Consider the following 23,156-nt stretch of genomic DNA (forward strand, 5'->3'; position numbering starts at 1 on the left):
ATTTAAATAAAATTATGCGTTTAAATAAAAATAAAACTAATCGATACGTTATCATGTTTGATTTTTAGATGAAATTTTCATATTTTAGCTTTACTGCATGATTTGTTACAAACTTTTAAAAATGCATTTTAGACCTACTTATTATGTTCGTGTTTTTTATCTATCGAGCGAAAGTCAAAAACTCAGGATTCAAATAAGTATACAGTCCCTCGAGAAAAAGATTGCTAATTAATTTATGGCAGCCATATTGTGATACAAAAAGCGCCAATTAAAAAAACTCAATTTTCTGAACCTACTGCACCTTAAGAATCGATTTTCTATGATTACCTAGGCATATTGCGAGCTTTGCCTTCAACTGACCTACTATTTACGTAAGTAATAGGTACGTTTTTTAGGTATCTTATACTCGTACGTGTATTATAGCAATGTAAAGGATGTCCCAAAAAGGACGCAAGATTTCAATTTGCCGCCATTTTTAGGGTTCCGTAGCCAAATGGCAAAAAACGGAACCCTTATAGATTCGTCATGTCTGTCTGTCTGTCTGTCCGTCTGTCCGTCTGTCTGTCCGTCCGTATGTCACAGCCACTTTTCTCCGAAACTATAATAACTATACTGTTGAAACTTGGTAAGTAGATGTATTCTGTGAACCGCATTAAGATTTTCACACAAAAATAAAAAAAAAACAAAAAATTTTTGGGGTTCCCCATACTTCGAACTGAAACTCAAAATTTTTTTTTGCATCAAACCCATACGTGTGGGGTATCTATGGATAGGTCTTTAAAAATGATATTGAGGTTTCTAATATCATTTTTTTCTAAACTGAATAGTTTGCGCGAGAGACACGTCCAAAGTGGTAAAATGTGTGTCCCCCCCCCTGTAACTTCTAAAATAAGAGAATGATAAAACTAAAAAAAATATATGATGTACATTACCATGTAAACTTCCACCGAAAATTGGTTTGAACGAGATCTAGTAAGTAGTTTTTTTTTATACGTCATAAATCGCCTAAATACGGAACCCTTCATGGGCGAGTCCGACTCGCACTTGGCCGCTTTTGTATTTTAGTGCTGGCAACCCTAAAAAAAACTATTTGACAGCTGAATGTTGAGGGCTTGTAAAAATGGCGGGTTATACGAAAGATCAACGCGTTTTTGAACAATATTTCAAAAGTAATGAAAGTTTGGCGGGTACGGTTCGAAAATTCCGTGCAAAATATGGTCGGAATAGACTTGACTTCATCAACTGTGAGCAGAGTGGTTGGAAAATTCAGGGAAAGTGGATCGGGGTTATTTAAAGTCTAAAGTCTATGCCAATAAGCCCACAATCACACATGCTTTAAAAGAGGAAATTAGACGCTGCATTGGAGAAATTCAGCCGCATCTATGCAAAATGGTCATAGAAAATTTTGACAAAAGAGTGCGTATGTGCCAGCAAAGCCTAGGAGGACATTTGCCTGATGTATTATTCCACAAATAACCCTATTTTATTTATTTCAAGATTTTATATACAAATATATTATAACGAAAAAAAAGTGTTTTTCATCAATTTCAAATCTTGCGTCCTTTTTGGGACAGCCTTTAGTTTATATCTTAAATTGATCGTAAAGTGGCGGGCGCGCTGCGCGGGCGCCAGTTGCACTTGAAGTGCACTACACACACACGCGGCGTGCACCCTTTCAGGCGTGAAAATGAATGTTATAAATAATCAGGCGCTCGCGAATAATTATCATATGAGCTTGAAGGCCAGTGCGGTTTCCACCAGTGCTCCATACCCATGAAAAAAATATAGAAAAACGTGAAAACACCTTCCTCCAGCGCAACAGCGGAAAGTGAACATGGATTGGTGGAAATTGGTCGGTATCATGTAGTGTCGTAGTTTTGGAATAGTGTTAAGTGACTGGTGAAAGTGACACAAAAGGTGCATTTTGGGACAGTGAAACAAGTGAACCTAATGAGGATTGCATGATCTTAAAAAAAGTGAAGTCTAATACTTAATATTGGAATGAGGACTTAATTAGAAATTAAATGTATAAATATTACATGGACCTAACGGCTTTTTTTGGGTTAAGTCCTTTTCCGGACTGGTTGATAATGTAGTGCAGCGGTCGGCAACCTGCGGCCCGCGCGGCCTGTGAACCTGTCACTTGCGGCCCGCGAGCCGCCCTGGCGATTTTTTATGTAATATTGACAAACGACAATATCTGATAAAGTCATAAATATTAAGAGCCAACAGGAGCTAAGATTTAAATATTTTAGGTAAATATACCCGTCTCGCTAACGGAAGCGGCTCCTAAAACTAGTGCGATAAGGACAAGGCGAAAAATCCTGCGTAAAAATCTCAAAAATCGAGGTTTCGTACTCGACTGTTTCCTCCTCCAAAACTTAACCAATCGTAACCAAATTTGGAAATCTAAATGATTATGACATTATCTGTGTCGGACCGTTTTGCTTTTTTGACTAATTGATATCAGTTTTGAATAGCTCGCCTCTCATTGCGGCATAGTCAATTAGGCCATTTTGGTCATTTTTGAAGGGCTCAAAAACAAAAATATCAAAAAAAGCAAAACGGTCCGACACAGATATTGACAATATTAATCTGTGTTGAAAAAATCATTGCTCTAGCTTCAAAACCCACGGAGGAAACAGTCGAGTACGTTTGTATGGAGAAATGACCACTCCTGTTGGCTCTTAACAAAGTACGACCCGTGTCAACTTCGATAACTACTACGAGTATGTGGCCCTTGGCTGCTAAAAGGTTGCCGACCGCTGATGTAGTGCATGCAAACTTTATTTTACACACATATTAAATATCTTCATTACAATATTTACAAAAATATACATCGTGGGCTCAAATAACCCGACAGATTTTAAAGGTGTATTCTTGACCGCATTTAGAGACTAAAATATCATATAAAGTCTTGGTTTAGACACACCTACTGATAGACATTAGAAACTTGCAAGATATTTCAGTAAATAAACAAAAACTTTACTAAATCGTTGTAATGTTTTTTTTCGCCAAGGTGTAAAAGGAAATAACGTCTCGTGTGCAGAAAACTCTCATGTCACAGTGCGTAGTTGGACCAAAAGTCATATCAAATTTCTTGCTCCTTAATTACCTCAGGAATATACAAATACAAAATACAAAATTCTTTATTTCAAAAAAAACAATACACATATTTATGATGCAAGGGATGGAGCTACCCTGTAAGCAAAAATATGCCCGTGTTGGGTAACACCGCTAATATGTGGTTAAAATCCTTCGGGTTACTCGAGCCCGCGGTGTACCTATATTTTCGTATGTAATCGCAATCTTTTTCGAGCGCACACAATGGGAAGAAATTACATTAATGTTAAGATTTTTATAAAGACTACCTTTTATTCTAATAGTAATGCAACTCGGTAACTTTCAAAAGACAAAGAATTATACAATGTGAGTCAAACATACCTGTTAACTTCTAAGTTAACGTAAAAACCAGACAAGTGCGAGTCGGACTCGCCCACTGAGGGTTCCGTATAGCGGCAATAGAAATACATCATCTGTGAAATTTTCAACTTTCTAGCTATCACGGTTCATGAGATACAGCCTGGTGACGGCCAGACAGACTGACAGACAGACGAAAAAACGGACAGAGGAGTCTTAGTAATAGGGACCCGATTTTACCATTTGGGTACAGAAAGATACGGCGGTCTATGCCGCAATAAACGTATAAGTATACATAATATTCGACACTCTCAAGGGAATCAAAATTTATAGGGTACTTCCCGTTGCCCTAGAACTATGAAATTTAGCAAGTAGGTAATATCGTCTTACACTACATGTAGATGATAAAATCTGAAAACTATAAATTTGTAAAAAAAAGTAAGTTAAATTTGTACGGAATTGTAGGCGAATCCGACCCGCACTTGTCCGGTTTTTTTAAGGATGACACGCTAGACCGGGCCGGGGCCGGGCCGGAGCTTCCGAAGCTTCGTATTCTATGGAAAGCACCACGTGATCACCGATCAGCCGTCATAGAAAATGAGACGTTGGACACCTCGGCCCGGGCACGGCCCGGTCTAGCACGAGTCATCCTTAAGGTAGGAAAAGCGTAAGACGCGCAAATGTAGCAACCCAGGAAACCAGCAAGCCAAAAATGTGACTCTACACATATTATAGAACCACTTTGTGCTTCACTCTTGGGTAAAGTAATTATTACATTTATCACAGAATAAATAATAGTATTATCATACAGAACGGACACGCACCGCCCCGATTCGGATTACCTCGCCCGCGACTGGCCGCGACATGAATGTGTGCGTAAGTCGCTCTACTGGGATTCCGTCAGGATTCCGTCAGAAACTCAATGACGCGTGTACAGACGTGCCGCGCACACATATAAACGCAAATCATTTTTGATGTATGGCGTGTCCGCCCTGAGGGCCTACCGCGAACCACGTTCGACGTGTTACCTCCCTGTCACACTTACGTACGAATTTACAAGTGCGACAGAGAGGCAACACGTCGAACGTGGTTCGCGGTAGGCGCTCTGTGCCTTTATATTCTTGTCAGAAAGTGAATGTGCCCGTCATACTTCGCACGATTTATTTGCCTACATTTTCACTAGAATTTTCAATGATTGATGCAAGTGAGAGATTATTTATTGCCGCGATTATTTACCTGTCTACGGCGAAGTGTAAGAACCGGCCAAGTGCGAGTCGGACTCGCGTTCCAAGGGTTCCGTCATAGAGTGCTCACTCCATACATCAGTTTTGATACCAAAAAGACTATTAATTTCAGTGTCTACATCTAGCATCGAGTAGCGGAACTATCAATACTGCTACATCTATTGTAATGAAGATTTATTGTAAGATTGTAATGAAGATATCGGAAAGTCTTATGTTGAGCATAAGACTTTCCGGTCGGTGCTACATCTATTGTCAAGTAGCAGTACTGATAGTCCCGCTACTCGATGCTATATGTAGACACTGAAATTAATAGTCTTTTTGGTATCAAAACTAATGTAAGGAGTGAGCAATCTATGCATTTTTTTCTCCATGGTTCCGTATAGTACACAATTTTAATAATATTAAAAACTAAGTAATTAAGTCCGACTCACGATCACGCTTGACTGCAGATTTCTAATAGGTTTTCCTGTCATCTATAGGTAAAGAACTATTTTGCGTATTTTTCCATAATTTTAGACTGGAATGGGGGAATGGTAATCTTTTGGCTATTTTCTTTTCATCCTAAACTAATTTCAATAAAATTGAGTTTCTCACAATAAGCTCTTTCATTTCACATGTAACACGATATAGTTTAATAAACTTTATTTTTTTAATTTTCTCATTTACCCCCCAAAAGTGGCTTCCATGTTTAAAATTCATTTGTTTACGTTACATGTCCGTCTTTGGGCCACAAACTGACATATTTGTACCAAATTTCAACTTAATTGGTCCAGTAGTTTCGGAGAAAATAGGCTGTGACAGACGGATAGACAGAGACGCACGGGTGATCCTATAAGGGTTCCGTTTTTTTTTGAGCTACGGAACTAAAAATGGCCATAATATCGGAAATCCGTAACCCCGAGAATCTAGATAAAGATAGGCGTAACGACTTTTATATAAAAGTACCTACATAGGTATCCGTTATCTCAGATTCTAAAGTGTTGAATTCGCACCCTCGAAAACCTAGAAAACGATATCCACTTTTACAAAATACCTACATGGTCAGCCATAATTTTCCTAAAAAAATATTTGTGATTTGATCGATATTTATAGCTATTCTCCTTATCGGAACAGAGGTGAATCCAACAAACCCAAAATTATTAAAATAGGTTCAGCCGTATGCGAGTTATAAACTTTATAAACGAATTTGTTGTCGTTTGTGGCCGACGATCACGTGATGCTTTCTATAGAAAACGAAGTGTCGGAAGCCTCGGCCCGGACCCGGCCCGTTCTAACGTGAGTCATCCTTAACTCATACAAAATATCCCGAGGGCTATAAATTGCACATGGGTTACATTTTTGCATGCGCCGGTTGTATGTAAATCCCATAGCCTTGCACTACACACTGACTTTTTCATTTGTACTAAGTGACTATGTTATACTTATTACTACAAATGTGTGATTTTTTTGTTGATTACCTATATATACCTACTCGGTATACAATCAAAATGAAAGAAACAATCCAAAGTCTGTAAATACTAGGTATTAGGTACTTATTTTACGAATACCTGGTTAATTGAGTTTGAATCTGATTTGATAATTCTACCTATTTACAGAAGGCCATATACCTACCTGTATAATTTTAAAAGATCGTATTAGATTCATAATTGTTACATAATTTACGTTTTTTTTGTCTTTCAATCTGTTTAAGTGAATACATAGACAAGAGGTAGTTTTAATCCCTCTGAAGCAAATCGACAACTTTGCCTCAATAAAAAACTATTAAAAACAATACTGCTGATTGGTAATTAAAAGTATTAAAACCTAACTATTATTTACTTTTTTAGTTCGCCGTCCTGGTAATAGCTGTTGCGTGTGTCCACGTTAGCGCCGATGGGCCAAAGTAAGTAGACAAACAAACTATAAAATGAGTAGAGTAGGTACCTATTAGATAACAAACCCTGAATGTTGTCAATACGTTGCAGAAACGCACAAAGAATTAATTCATTAAGGTGAGGCATCCCGTTTCTCAAAATCTTGTAACTTGTAATACAAGTGGAAGTTCCTTTCTAACAAAAGCTGTCAAAAAGTGACATCCGCTTGTATTACAAGCTTTTGAGAAACGGGCCCCAGCCGATTGCAACTAGGTATTTTGTGGTGGTGGTTATAGTTTTATTTTTAAATACTTTAATTATGGAGATGAAGGGTAAAACATTTAGCTAAAAGCATTGCGAAATCTATTTGTTACACACACGGAGACACGATTAACCTGCCAGGCTATGACATATTAAATATATTTTACATTTTATTAATTTAATTATCAAATTATTACTATCGGAAAAATGAGAACAGCATTATCAAACCTAACGTTCAGAGTTTTGATTAAACCAACTTTAATTTTGTACTTGTTATCAATCTTACACGCTTTATTAATGGTTTATAATAACATATATTTATGGTCAAAATACCTACACATGGTATGATAACCATGGCAGGCTAATCCACACTAACTATATAATTACCTCCCAAAATCAATATTACCATTTAACCATGTTTCACATAAACACCTCAAATGACCTTGTGTCCTTCATTGATTCTCATTATAGTTTGCGAAAGCGTTCTTTTTAATCGCCCTAAGCCACGCGCTGTAAAATTCGATGTCAATGCACCAGCGATTGCGACCTTAAATTGTTATGTTTCCCCGCTAAGCGCTAATTGCTTGAAATGAACCAGCCAACCAGGCGTAATGAGTACTTGGCCAGTAGAAAGTGCGAGTATTTCTAGGGCCATTACGCACTATGAGGTAAAGCTAAACGATCGATAATACTTACACTGGCGGTCCAAAATGTGTGAATTACGCGAGTGTGACGGCGGGGCGGCAGCGACGTCGCGGCGACGTAGCAGCGAAAGCCGCTGCCGCATCACGCGCGAGCCATTGACACTAAGCGGAACCGCCACCAGCAAAACACGATGAACATGCATGCGATCGATCACTCGCAAAGATATACCGACACTACTTTGTTTTGTTGCAGAAAAAAAATCCGGATACATCTACCACAAAAGGTGAAGCACATACACCACCACAAGAAGATTTATATAACGCAACATCCTGCGCAGTCCCAATATGCTCCCGCTTACTTACCGAACGCAGAAGGGGCAGTAGCGGTCCCGACGAACGTGGCGTTGCCATCTGTTGCCAGCATCGTACCACTTGATTCAGAGGAGCTGTTTGAGGAGTCACATAATAGACTGCCCGGAGTTGCGGCTGCCGCCTCCAAGTTGTTGCCACTGTATAGAGCCCGAGGTTACTACGGACCCAACCACTCTGAAGTCGAAGAGCAGGATTACGACTTGGATCCTCCGCCCGAACCGGAAGACTCCTACCTGCCGTCCGCCTTCTCAGCTCCAGCCGCGACAGCCGCTTCGGCCCCGAAAAGGGTGAAGGTTTTAAAGGTTAATGAGTCCCCGCGAAAGAAGGTCAAAAAAGTTAAGCCTAAACGTATTATAACGGTGCGAAATAGACCTCAACCCGAAGAAGAACACCCAGTATCCAGTTTTCATGAACAGTTCTATTCGGACGTGGCAGGATCCGGAACTATTAAAAAGATAAGGAAACCGCAACGAGTTGAAAAAATTATCGACGGCGACACCGAACACATTCACACGTATAGCGAAGAGCACATACACAAGGTAGTATTTGACGACAGGCCCAAGCTGACCGGTGTCGTGGGCCTGCACGGGGCACACGGGCCGCGCGACCATCTCGCCAGCATGTCCGCGCTGGCCGCGCACCACCCACTGATTCCACTTAAAAACTCACAGGCCTTGCTGGCTCTCTCTTCCGACCCCTTCACGGGATTAACAGCTGTCGGGTCGATGGGAACGCCATCGCATTTAGAATACGCTGCTTACAATCCTCGCGACGTAACCCATGATCACATATTTCACGATCATGGCGAGATTACATCAGATATTGATGTAATAAAAGACAGCCTGGGTTCTCCTCCCAAGGGCTCTTACAATAGCCAGGGTTTACGAATCAGCGGAAGTGCCCCTAAACGCCACAAATATGGGACACAAAAGTACTCTAAGCCAACTAAACCGTCCGCATCGACTGACTTTTCATATTATGAAGGTATCTATTCGCCCCATAGTCGTCCAAAGAAGGCGCCGAAACCTACACCGACAACGCCAACGTCACATTACGAATCTTCATCGGAAGTGAACTATGATGATTACAGGCGGATTCCATCTTTTAAAGTTAAAGACAAGTCTAAACTGAAAAGTCGTTATGTAACGCCGAACCCATACTACGGCGACGACAAGCTCGCAGACTACCGGCTGCAGCAGGCCAGTGTGCCGGCGCCTTTCTCTTTGTCCAACACCGTCGTGCATGACTACAAGCCGACGTCCTACGACTCCTCAGCATCCGCGCAGACACAAACTGGCTTTACGAATTTCAAAGATCCGTTTGTTGATTTCAAAGGCTACTCTAATAACTTTGATTACGACACATATGCCTCTCCTTCAAACACTCAAGCGACAGAAAACAAAGACAGGGAGGCTGCACGAAACATAAAAAAAAATAAAAACAAGTCGATATCGACCCAAAATATTAGTTTTGGAGGACACACTCAACATCAATCCGTCCTAGACCATCTAGAAGATCCGAACTCATCTGGGTCGGGTGTAACTCTAGAGGACGATACGCCTACATCTGCGGAAATAAATGCAGCATTCGATAATTTTAAATCGACAGATATACCAACGGCGTACACTATAAAAGAAACTTCACCAGTACACCAATATTACTCGGCAATGGCTATCAAAGCGCTGCACGGTGACGCTATGTCGGCTCCGGCTGCCTCTAACGACAACTTCCAGTACGCCGAGCCCCCCACCCCGTCCACGACTTCTCAGCCATCGTCGGTGGCCACAACCACAGGTCCTACGCTTCGCTTTTACAGGATACAAAGCACAGATACGGCGGCCACGCCTACAACAGACCACCATCCTGGAACGAAGCAAAGCATACGCAGTCGTGAGAAAAAAAGACTACAAAGTGTCGCAGCAACAAAAACTGAACCTTCGCATAGGTTTTCAGTGTTAAAGGAGTTTACATCAACGGGCAAGAGTTCTGGCAGGTCGGTGCTCCCGACGTCGCTCAGACATCTCCACAGATTCACGAACGAGCACCCGACGGACTCATCCACCGTCAGAGGGAAGCTCAAATATGGTGATAAAATATGAACAATCCTGAACTTTAGTGCTAATGTTAGGTTATTACATTATCCGTGATCTTAGTCTACGTTTAAAACACAGGGAAGACCGCGAGTGCGTTGTTTGATACACAACTGTTGCTAAGTGAATACTTATATTTTAAATTGTTTCATAAGTAGCCGTAATAATCATACTCGATTATTATTTATGTAAATAGAAGCGATAACGGAATTCATTCATGCATTTTACGAATCTTAGACGACGTTGATTACAAAACGTATATTAATACACATGAAGAAGTTTTATAATTACAAAATTCATAAATTACTACTTGACAAGTAATTTTATTCCACTATTACCTAATATCAGCTCTAGATGATTGTGTATGATCTGAATTATGCTGATTACTTTTAGATCATATTTAAGCTTTCTTGCGGACTGTACATTTTTTCAATATTTTTTTTGCACATTTCCCAGAGACCGTTTTTTTTAGCTATCTCGTTGGGGTTTCCGGATGATGTTGCATATTTTACTATAGACTTCCTACACGACTATTATGCCACATCATGATTTATTAATCACTTTCCTCGGGCTGATAGCGCTGTATCGTATCTTATACAGAAGGTCCTGGCCTGGCCACATGTCAGGCCGTGAAATGTAGAGGGGGTTTTCTGCATGAGGATTTCTGAGGCGCCGCGTCGTTTCACTGTGACGAGTGCTGACGACACGTGCCGTGGACGTAGCCAGGTCCAAAGAGTACCGAAAAGTAGCGCTATTTGGCCAAAACAATGTTTCAACACCGTTATAATTACACCATTTTTCATTTTTGCTTAATATCGTATATGTAAGTACCTACAGTAAGTATGTACCTAATAAGTTCTAAGGTAGGTAACTGATGTTTACCATTTACTTGTACTTACAGTAATCAAAACCAAGCTACAGGTAAAAAGTTGAAAATACCAAATTTGAGAATGTCACGATAAACGCCAAATTTAATGTCACGATAACGTGGAAGTGTGCAGCTGATTAATCTTGAAACGCGTTTAAAAACCATCTTTTTGTCAACACCCGGCATCCATCTTGGCTATTTGTAAAGACCAGTGCCCTGTTTATCAAAAGCTTGCAACTTGTAATACAAGTGGAAGTTCCTTTCTAACAAAAGCTGTCAAAAAGGGACTTCCACTTGTATTACAAGTCACAAGCTTTTGATAAATAGGGCACAGGGCTCCTTTCTCAAAAGCTTGTAAATTGTAATACAAGCGGATGTCACTTTTTGACAGCTTTTGTTAGAAACGAAGTCCCTTACATTACAAGTTACAAGCTTTTAAGAAACGGGCCTCTGCCCTAAAAACGTAAAGCAACATTTCGTTATCTACCTCTCTATCGCTCTTGCATATTCTAGCGATAGGAGCCACAAAGAAAATTCGGTTTTCGTTTATCGCAGCTGATAAATAAACCATGTTTCTTTTCTTATCTGTATTCGCGTTTGAGGACACTTTTTTTTAATTTAGAACGCTCAAATATCACCATAAAACTAAAATTTGTGATTAAATTGGAGATGCCAATTTCTTTTCTGATCCCGTCTGGACTCCACTTCAATCGCAATTTTTTAACCTGTTTATCACTTTGCCCAATCAAAACAAAATAATAATAATAATAATAATTCAGCCTTTATACGTCCCACTGCTGGGCACAGGCCTCCTCTCATGCGCGAGAGGGCTTGGGCTATAGTCCCCACGCTAGCCCAATGCGGATTGGGGACTTCACATACACCTTTGAATTTCTTCGCAGATGTATGCAGGTTTCCTCACGATGTTTTCCTTCACAAAACAAAATAACAAGATAATTTTAAAACACATAAATATTATGTGTGTAAATGCACGAAATATATATAGCTGTTCAAGCAAATCTTGTCAGTAAAAAAAGGCGTGAAATTCAAATTTTCTATGGGAAGATATCCCTTCGCGCCTACATTTTTCAAATTTGCCGCCTTTTTCTAATGGCAAGATCTGCTTGACCAAGTATAGATACTTAACTCACCACCGTACATAATAATCAACCGGTTTACATATTTAAAAAAAATTCTGTCAGCCTGGTCAACGTCATTGTTTGGGTCACCACTGACACCAGCATCAACCACAAGTAACTACATAATTTAGTTATGTAATTATTATTTAACAGTTAATTAGGTAGGTACCTACAATAAGTTTCGGCTAAATTCTCGTAGTTGCATGTTGCATTAGTGATTCGTTATAACACACACAAACACACTCACAAACTATGCTCACAAATACATATCGACCAGGCGGCCGATTTTTGAATTTCGATCGTTCGATTTCGTCACTCGAAAATCGGTGGCAAACGGCGAAATGCTAATTTTTGAAATACAAGTGATAGAGATTTAGAATCGAGTGGTATTGACCACTCGTTTACAATTCTATTAGTAGAATTCATATGCCTAGTAGTGGAGGTAATATTGAATGAAATACACGAAATCGAGCGGTCGAAATTCAAAAATCGGCCCCCAGCATCTAATCACATTGACAATTTCTTTCTTTTTTTTTACGTAAACCGAATGGCAATAGAAAATTTGAATTTCGCGCCTTTTTACTGACAAGATTTGCTTGACCTTATGTGGTTACCTACTTTAAGATTGAAGAAGTTTAGGAAGCTATACTGGGTCAACCAAATCTTGTCAGTAAATAGGAACAAAAAAAACTATACTCATCCTTTTCTTTTGGGTGCTGGTACTAGTGTAAGACAAAGATAGTATGATTCTCTCTGTCTATGTTTGAAATCAAACAGACCTTTGACAAACTATATTAAAAGGGGTTAATACCAATTTTTTCAGTAAATAAAAACAAAAAAAACTATACTCGTCCTTTTCTTTTGGGCGCTAGTACTAGTGTAAGACAAAGATAGCATAATTCGCTCTGTCTATGTTTGAAATGAGCCAGTCCTTTGACAAACTATATTTTCTTTATATTAAAGCCTGTTTAAACAAAAAAACAAATATTATATGTAAATGTCTGGGTAAGTACATAAAACATTTCTAGCTTAGACGATTTTCTAAACAAAGAATCTACCCTACATTTTTTATATTATTATTTATTTATATTTATTTATGCCGTCCCCAAACCCGGTGGTGGCTGCTCGAAGGAACCAAGTCCCATGAGTTTGCTGCCGCTGTCAACGACCTCAGTGTTGTGACGGATGGCCATTCCGTACAGCAAATCTGGGATAAAACTCAGGCAGCCATCACACGGGCGGCGAAGGCGGTGCTGGGGGTGTCTAAAGAGGGTCGCAGGCTTGACAAGGAGACTTGGTGGTGGGACGCCACAGTCCAGAGGGAGACTAGGGAGAAAAAAGCCCTCTTTAAAAAGTGGCAAGCGTCCAGATCTCCAGAAGACCACGCGGCATACAGGGATGCCAAACGTGCCACTAAACGAGCTGTAGCCAGAGCCAGACGAAACCACTTGCGCCCTCTGTACGATAAGTTGGAGTCGTCTGAGGGGCAGAAGTTCATTTATAAGTTGGCACGATCGAGGGTCAAAGCGGCGCAGGACATCTCCATGTGCCGCTGCGTAAATGACCCTCACGGTAACCTGCTATGCGAGGATCGCGCGGTAAAGGAGAGATGGCGCTCTTACTTCCACAACCTCCTAATAACCAGCACAAAGAGGTGCAACCTCCGGATCTCCCTCCGAATCAAGGACTAGTGCCACTGATAACGCCAGAGGAAGTCGAGGCGGCCCTTCGCCGCATGAAGAATCGGAAAGCTGTCGGAGCCGACGGAATCGCTATAGAGGCGTGGAAGTCGATGGGCTCTCGGGGTGTGAGCATACTCACGGATATTTATAACCGCATACTCCTCACCGGGAAGATACCCAACCAGTGGAGGCTGAGTATCATTACTCCAGTTTTCAAAGGTAAGGGCTCGGTGCGGGAGTGTAGCAAGTATCGCGGTATAAAGGTTATGTCTCACACCATGAAGCTCTTTGAGCGCATAACCGATGCTCGGCTCCGACAGGAGTGTACAGTCTCGGGATGTCAGTATGGGTTTCGGCCAGGGTGCGGAACGATCGACCCTGTATTTGCTCTGAGGATCCTCATGGAGGGATGCAGAGCAAAGAACACGCCTCTACATTTCCTGTTTCTGGATATGGAAAAGGCCTTTGACTGTGTCCCTCGTGAGATGATCTGGTGGGCGCTGCGGTCCAAGGCTGTACCTGAGACCTATATTGACACTATCCGGGGCCCCTATTCGACATGTGCAACTGTCAAATTTCGCGTCATTTGAAATTCAACTGTTGAAGTTCATTTGAAGTTCATCAAGTGCTGAAGTTCATTTGGTACAAACAATAATTTAACAAAAAACAACTTTGTTTTATTATTACTTTAAGGTTTATAATGGTTTGGTTTGGTTGTCACCTAACTGTGGATTGCTAATGTCAAATTTTGACAAGTAATGATTCCAAAGGTAGACTTGGTTCTCTATGACCTTCGGCACCATCTTGGAGTTTTTGACGTGCGAAAGGGTAATTTATAGCAAAGAGTAAAACTTTTTTTTTTCAATACGTAAGTTTACATGAATTAATGACATCTTGTGAGCGATAGACCAACGAATGCGCTGTAGGCGATGCGGCGGCGAGTAGTGGAACTTACGTGACAATTTCCATCAATCAAAAAGGGTCTACATTGCTGATGGTCGATAAAGGCTATTAATAATTGAATTTTAACAGCAAGAATGCCTTATTGACAAGCGATCTTTTTGTTGAACCCACACCTACACGTCAAATAATGCTTGCTCCACACATTCTCCTATAAACGCTCAAAATTGTAAAAAAATGAAACAATTTACTCATCACCTCTCTCAACTCAAGCTGCCTATTTCTAAACCACGTTAATAAACCACAAGTTGTACCTTAACACATTTCGTAAACCACATATTCAGAAAAAGTCCGTATTTTATTACTAAGTGGAACATGAATAGCTTGTATTACTTTTTTGGCATAAAAATAATCTAAATTAGTCAATAGTTATTTGTACAACAAGAGATCAAAGTTTGATATTTCTTCGAGTGCTTATTTTGAGTCCCGTGCAAGCGAAAGATTCTATAATAGATTCACGAGCGTAGCGAGTGAATCTAATTTAGAATCTTGAGCGTAGTAAGGGACTCAAAAGCGCACGAGATGTAAATAACTTTGATCTCGTGTAGTACACAACATTTTTCACCTCAGCAGTGAGAACATATTAGAGAACCCGAAAAATGTATTCCTTCTTCATCACTTACCTCTATTCACTCATGTTTTCTTAAGATATACCAACAATTAAATTTTCACCTCAGCAGCTCGAACCCTTGGTACTTTGCTACTTAAAAACAGTGAGCAAAATCGCATTTTGCTCACTGAGTGAGCAAAATCGCATTTTGCTCATTTTGTCTCACTCAGTGAGCAAAATGCGATTTTGCTCACTGTTTTTAAGTAGCAAAGTACCCTTGTTCGAGCTGCTGAGGTGAAAAATATTTTGACTAAATATTGCGCTACTGCTACCTACTATATAGGTACCTACTACCTTAGTAACTTGGTAACTTTGTCAGTCACCAACTATTTTGATGCTACCTACAAAGAGCATCAAAATAGTTGGCGACTGACAGGTCAGGCTCCGGTCTTGGTAAGTAATATAGTCAAATACAGTAGGTCATAAGACCTAACATTACTACCAAGACCTAATAGTACCTATTGTTTAATATGTATCTACTCAGAGATGATTTTTAATTAAAGGAGATTAAATACATATATGTTATTCAACTACAAATAAAAAAAATTGATCTATTTCAGTTTACACATTTTTTTTCGTTTAATTTTAATAAAACATTAAAGTTTTTAAGCATTCAACTTTATTTAATTTTCTTCACTTTATTATTTTCTGATATTTAGGTAGGTATGGTGTTTCAGGTTGGTAACAGGAAATAAGAAAACCACACCTCTCCAAAAACTCTGCTGGTGATTCACATCTGTAAGTTTAAATATGAAACATGATAAAAACACTTAAATTAAAAACTTAATGTCTGGGAGACCGAGTTTTGCTCTGGAAACATATAATAACCCAAAAATGCGCGTTTTCCCAGAGATAAAACCTAGCTAGATCGATTTTGCGCCCCCGTAAACCTCCATATAGCAAATTTCATCTAAATCCGTTTAGAGCCGTTCCCGAGATCCCCGAAATATATTATACATATAAATCAATAAATAAATATACAAGAATTGCTCGTTTAAATGTATTAAAAACTTATAAATAAATTATTAGCCCTAAATCCTGGTAGTGAGTGTAGTGACCTACCAAGTGCGGTAGGGTGCCCTTCTGCAGGCTGGCCGCTTGCCCCGCTGGATAAGAATGCTGATCCGCATCATCAAAAGCATACAGATATAAAGCGCTTTGACAGCTCCTCATAGAGGCAACGCGCGCTAGGCCGCACGCCATAAATCTAAGCTAAAGTCTTAAATTCGAGATCATGAACATGAAATATTGTTCGCTATAATATTAAAATCATAGGTATTAGACCTATGATTTTACTATTATAGCGAAAAGTTAGCAGGAGACGGCCGTGCCGTGGTCGTGATAGGTACAGCATGCGTGGACCAGACAAGCAAACCCTGAATTATGTCCCTACCTATTTTACTATACCTTTGTTCACCATTATGTTCACCTATGTATATTTACTCTTCTTTCCAAGATAATCATCTTTTTCAAAATGTAACCCGTATAATCGGGCTGTATAATTGCCTCAATTTTTTTTACACAAAGTTGTATGTAATCTTAATTCGATAATTAATGATGTTTTACATATTTATCATATACTATTTTGCAAATTTTTCTTGGATATTACGTTGTTTATTTCGATTGACGTGTTTATTATTTTCGTTACTATGACAGCGTTTTTTTTTCTTTTTTGGCATTTACTACAGTAGCCAGTGTCATGTCGATATAAAAACACTTTAAAAATGGAAAGGTTGAGTCCTCAATACAGTGACATTATAACTCAAACAAGAACCATCCAAAGGGGGGTGGGGGAAATTTCGTTATCTGCCTCTCTATCACTCTTGCATATACGAGCGAAATTTAATGGTGGCAGATAACGAAATTGGTTTCGCGGCAGGCCCTCTTTAAACAAACCGCCTTGATTCATCAATGTTATATTTATTAGGAACAAACGTTGACTGCCGACTGTCCTGTCTTCAGCAGCGGAGTTGAAACAGTCGCCGTGGTCGAAATCGGCCGGGAGAGTATATATATATATATATATATATATATATATATATATATATATATATTATACTACTCTTTGCTGCCCACTTCTAGCGCTGACGGTACACCGCGAAAATCAGTAAAATGCTGCAAATGGTGTTAAAGGTCTGAAAATCGGTACGATTGATCTTTAGGACATTTGAAACAATTTGACCCGAAGCGCCAACAAATAAAAAAAAACGAGAGGAGTTATGACGTCATGTTTTTTTGTATGAAATAAAAAAAAATGTTTAGAAACCTATCGTGTATGGTATTAAACGAAAGGGCTTTCTGAGCCAATGCTAAAAATATATCACATAGTTACATTTCAGTCATTTTGTTTAAATTATAATAAAAATAGTTTTCAAAACATACCAAGTTTGGGCTTCTCCAGATACAATACCATAATTTTTTTTTTGTAAAATATACCTCAAATTATCCCTAATATCCTCATATCTAACCCTAATAAAGCAATTTTGAAATTATTTACATTTAGGTTTTTTTTTTAATTTTTCAATTTTACAAAGTGTAATAATAGCCCTGCCGAATTACTCAATACGAGTAATAATGTCATTCGGGTAAAATAAGAGTATTGAAACTTGCTTTTTCTACTCCCGTACTTTTATTTGTCATTTAAAGGGTCGTGCACACACCTTTAAACCCCTAACTTATAGTTATCAACACAAGTCTTTAGTCTATTCCCCAAAAAAATATTTGTGCATACACGCAGTATTTTTTTGGCACTTTTACGATACTTCGTGTAATCACCATTTAAAAAATATTGTATGGAATACATTGTTTCCAACCTAATTTTAATTGTCATTTCTGACAGATGAGTAAACCATAGACATGTTTTGGTTAATGGTACGATTATTTTCATCTTTATAGGGCTGTATCTCCTAAACCGTGCGTCGTAGCACAAAAATAATCAAATTTTCGTTCCCCTTTGAAACCCCTAAGTAATATTTAGAAAACACGAAAAACAAAAAAAAATAAAGAATTTTTTTTTATAGGGTTTTATCTCCTAAACCGTGCGTCGTAGCGCAAAAATATTAAAATATTCATTCCTCTGTAAGAAACCCTAATTAATATTTAAAAAAAAACACAAAAAAGAGATTAAAAATAACAAAAAAAACTTTATAATGCTGTATCTCCTAAACCGTGCGTCGTAGCGCAAAAATAATCAAATTTTCGTTCCCCTTTAAGAAACCCCTAAGTAAGATTTAAAAAACACAAAAAAAGAAAAAAAAAAGAAAAAGAGGAAGAAAAATATTTATAGGGCTGTATCTCCTAAACCGTGCGTCGTAGCGCAAAAATAATGAAATTTTCGTTCCCCTTAAGAAACCCACGCACTGAACAACCTATCACATTAGGACATGAAACAATCATCATCATCCATTTTTATTATTATTTCATTGCATTTCAAAGTAAGTGCTTGGTCGTAGAAAAAGTATTGTATGCAACGTTGTTTAACCGAGTCAAAAAATACTAGTAGCGTCTTTATTAACAATTTTCGGTTGTTGTTTGTTGTTATTGTTACTCACGCCACTCGCCTTTTTTGACCTCTCTTAAACAACAGTTGCATAAAATACTATTACATGTTCCTTTGGTAATATCTAAGCTTTAAGTAAGAAAAAGTTCAGATGAGTGGGGGGTGGAGAACTCGGGAAAGGGGGACGTTAAAGGTGAGGTTTTTCGGTTAATTCTTTCTTAATTATTACATAGACAATTTTTACTACGACTTATAGATTCCGAGATATAAGCGACTTTCTGAAAAGACCGTTATATATTAATTTTATGCTTTCTTTTTAAATATTTAATTGAGAGATTCATAGATCACACTATGTAAAATTGAAAAATAAAAAAAAACCTAAATGTATATAATTTCAAAATTGCTTTATTAGGGTTAGATATGAGGATATTAGGTATAAGATTAGAGGTATATTTTACAAAAAAAATTTTACCGTATTGTATCTGGAGAATCCCAAACTTAATTGGTATGTTTTGAAAATTATTTATATTATAATTAAAAAAAAATACTGAAATGTAATGATGTGATATATGTTTGGAATCGGCTCAGAAAGCCCTTTCGTTTAATACCAAACACGATAGGTTTTTAAACAATATTTTTTTATTCCTTACAAAAAAAGATGACGTCATAACTCCTCTCGTTTTTTTTTTATTTGTTGGTGCTTCGGGTCAAATTGTTTCAAATGTTCTAAAGATCAATCGTACCGATTTTCATACCTTTAACATCATTTGCAGCATTTTACTGAATTTCTCGGTGTACCGCCAGCGCTATATAGGTATACTTGGTCAACCAGATCTTGACAGTAGAAAAAGTCGGCAATTTTGAAAAATGTAGGCGCGAAGGGATATCGTCCCATGGAAGATTTGAATTTCGTGCCTTTTTTTACTGACAAGATTTGGTTGACCAGCTATATACATATTATACTACTCTTTGCCTACGCCTTTGCTTTAAACTTTTTTTAACAAGTTTTCACAGACAATTAATAATTTGACATAGACACATCAAGGCGGTTTGTTTACAAAGGGCCCTATCGGGAAGTGCGAAAATCGAAACTCAGCTATTTGCCTCTTTATCGCTCGAATATGCAAGAGTGATAGAGAGGTTAGATAACAATATTTCTAATTTCTGACTGTATTTTTCTTTAAATATTTTCAAATATATAGTCCGTCAACCAAATCTTGTCAGTAGCAATGTAAAGCAAACTAAAGTAGGGCAACACTCAAAGAGCAGTATTGCATTAAGAAAAGCAGCAATGTACATCGAACCAACAGATTTTTTTTTCCGCTGAGCGCGCCCTGCGTACGTCAATTCAAATTGTCACTCGCGGTTTATTGAAAAAAATTGAAACATGGACGGGCAATTTAAAAGCGATGTTAATTAAAATGATGAACAAATTTGAAGATATCAAAAACAACTGCTTATATTCTCTTTGTTCCCTATCTATGTCTTCTAAGTTTACTAAAATAAAATCATATCAAAATGCAGATAATTAGATAGTGCATATATTTGTTATTTACAATATAATATGCCACTTGTTAATGTAAATTAGTGTACTGTTCTGGATGAATATGACATACCTGTGTAATTTTTTTGATTGGTATATATTGTACAATATACATATTAAAAATAAAACAACTGATATTTGGGTGTTTATTTAATTTAAAGGTAAATAAGATAAGGGTCACTTTTCGACTTGGTTGCGTTGTACACGTACATAAACCGCCCGCCATAGGTAAGTATTGTCTGAAAAGATACTACCTACTACGAACGCCTTATATTGGGCAAGATTTAATCCTGGAACAAACATGTATAGATTAGGTAGATATTGTGAAAGAACGGCGATATAATAATGGCTCTTAATACTGTTTAAAAGGTTTACCTTTGTAAATAGTCACAACTGATTGCTGAAAATATTTGACATGTGGGCCTATGGACGGTTTCCAGGACACAATTTATGGTCTTGTTGGATAGATTTAGGCATACGTTTTAATTTTATTTATGCCTTTTAACCCTAAAACAAAAAAACTGAACATAATCTTAAAAGTTCGAAAGAGTTCTTTCAATACTTGTCATAACCTCAATTTTTAGTAATGTTTACCATCAACGAGCATGATTGTACATTGTAGGCCCCTTAGCTTTGCTTAATCTTATTTAATGTATTGGTATTTAATGGTAACAGCAGAAATATCTCTTAAAACAGAAACGATTCAGAATGAAAACCAAATGAAAACAAATAAGGTGACGGCTGTCATTCACGATCCACATTCCACAGATAAAACACAGATGACACGCGTTTTGGAATTATTTGAACACAGTGTTGCTAACCCGCGATTTTTCAAATTTGCCGCCTTTTACTACTGACAAGATTTGGTTGACGGACTTTAATTAAGTTGCGTTGTTTTATCACAAAGTTAAAAAGACTTAAAAGACCACTGTCTGTATCATCACCATCAGATCAACTCGATGGTAACCATAAAAATATTGTATTGTCACCCATATTACATATTATGTACTTATGTAAATTTTCAGCTTCATTGAACACCCGAGAAGTGGGTCAAATCTAGACACGCGGCAGCGTGTCCAGCCAAGTTCAAAGAAAAAGGAACTGGCGACGCAGCAACCGTGTGTAATATTACACGAACCATTTCGAGCTACTTTTGACCCCTTCACAACTTGAAACCTACTTAACCTACACACATGAAATTTGGCACATGTATTCAAGTCCCTTAGCTTGTTCAAAATACACTATTTCATAAACATAGCTCAAACAGTTATTGATAAATTAACGTTTAAAAACCGGCATTTTTGTGACTGACTGACATATAGATCAAAAACCTAACCCACTTCCAGGTGACCTAGAAACTTGAAATTTGGCATCAAGGTAGACTATTAGGTGTATATAGAAGGAAAAATGTGAAAATTGGAAATGATTGATATTTTGATGGAAAAAAAAATAATTAATACTTATAGACCAAAAACCTAACCCACTTCTAGATTACTTAGAAACTTGATATTTGGCAAGGTAGACTATTAGGTGCATATAGAAGGAAAAATGTGAAAACTGGAAATTATTGATATTTCGATGGAAAAAGAATAATTAATACTTATAGACCAAAAACCTAACCCACTTCTAGATGACTTAGAAACTTGATATTTTGCATCAAGGTAGAATATTAGGTGCATATAGAAGGAAAAATCTGAAAACTGGAAATTATTGATATATCGATGGAAAAAAACATACTTATAGACCAAAAACCTAACCCACTTCTAGATTACTTAGAAACTTGATATTTGGAATGAAAGTAGACTATAAGGCGTATACACTTTTTGACAATTAACCGCGCGTTAGCGAGGGTCTCCTTTTCAGCTTAGGCAAACTGCTTTCATGATGAATACTATAGTAATTTCTGTACAAAAAGTAATGATATCCCAACAAAAACATAAATGTGAAATGAGAGCCAAGTTCTGTGCTGTGTAGAAAATCCTGAAATTATAAAGGATTTGTCTTGGCTAGTTTTTACGTATAGGCATATAGGTAATATATATTTTTCTGTTAGTTTTTCAAAAACTTGGTTTGTTGTTAAAAACTAGCCAAGACAAATCCTTTATAATTTCAGGATTTTCTACACAGCACAGAACTTGGCACCCATATAGATCTCAATTCTTTTGTCGGCGAGTCAACAACGACACGTATTCTCAATATTGAACTTGGCTCTCATTTCACATTTATGTTTTTGTTGGGATTTAATTTGCATGATTTGATTGGAACCACATTGGAACAGACAGACAACCAACGGGACAGATAAAACTAAGTAAAAGCTTGAAAAAATGTGGCTTTTTCAATTTCTATTGCAACTTCAGATGAAAACGGGGTCTCTATTGTTTCCCAAATAGTTTTAAGCCATAATGTATTGTTTGCTCGAATTTTCGTTAGTCATAATTCATTTAGTTCAGAAACGCGTCACTTTTCAGGATTGCCATAAAACAAATCTAACCTAACCTAACCTATCTATAGGATAACCTAACTAAAATCTTGAAATGTTAACGGTTTCAGTTTTATGAGTAATGATAATATGACAAACAATACATTATGACTTAAAACTTTATGGGAAACAACGGGACCCCATGAAAACGTCCTTATTGAAGCATAAGGACCCTTAATTTATGGAAAGCCACATATAACAACCAATTCGAGGCTACTAGGTGGCAAAATACGACTCAATACGAGTAGGTAGGTCAAATACACGAGAGTATTAAAATAAGGATTTATATTTGGCCAAATATTCTTGTGACAAAGTTATTCTTCCTCGCGTTATCTCGATTTTGCCACGGATCATGAGAACCTATTGTTCTCTTGACAATTAATCCCAAGGATTGACGTAGGCACTAGTTTTTCCGAAAGCAACTGCCATCTGACCTTCCAACCCAGAGGGTAAACTAGGCCTTATTGGGATCTGTTAGGCTGTTAAAGTTTA

The 23,156-nt window shown here is 37.9% G+C and overlaps 1 protein-coding gene across 1 annotated transcript; it reads left to right on the plus strand.

Annotated features, from left to right (window-relative positions):
* The first annotated feature begins 1,586 nt into the window (after positions 1-1,586).
* LOC134661030 (uncharacterized) lies at positions 1,587-10,124 on the plus strand. The gene is made up of 3 exons (XM_063516930.1): positions 1,587-1,852; positions 6,491-6,546; positions 7,676-10,124. The coding sequence occupies exons 1-3, from the start codon at positions 1,835-1,837 to the stop codon at positions 9,891-9,893; spliced, it is 2,292 nt and encodes a 763-aa protein (XP_063373000.1). The 5' UTR covers positions 1,587-1,834; the 3' UTR covers positions 9,894-10,124.
* The last annotated feature ends 13,032 nt before the right edge of the window (positions 10,125-23,156 follow it).

This window comes from Cydia amplana, chromosome Z (genome assembly GCF_948474715.1).
Source record: "Cydia amplana chromosome Z, ilCydAmpl1.1, whole genome shotgun sequence".
NCBI lineage: Eukaryota > Metazoa > Arthropoda > Insecta > Lepidoptera > Tortricidae > Cydia > Cydia amplana.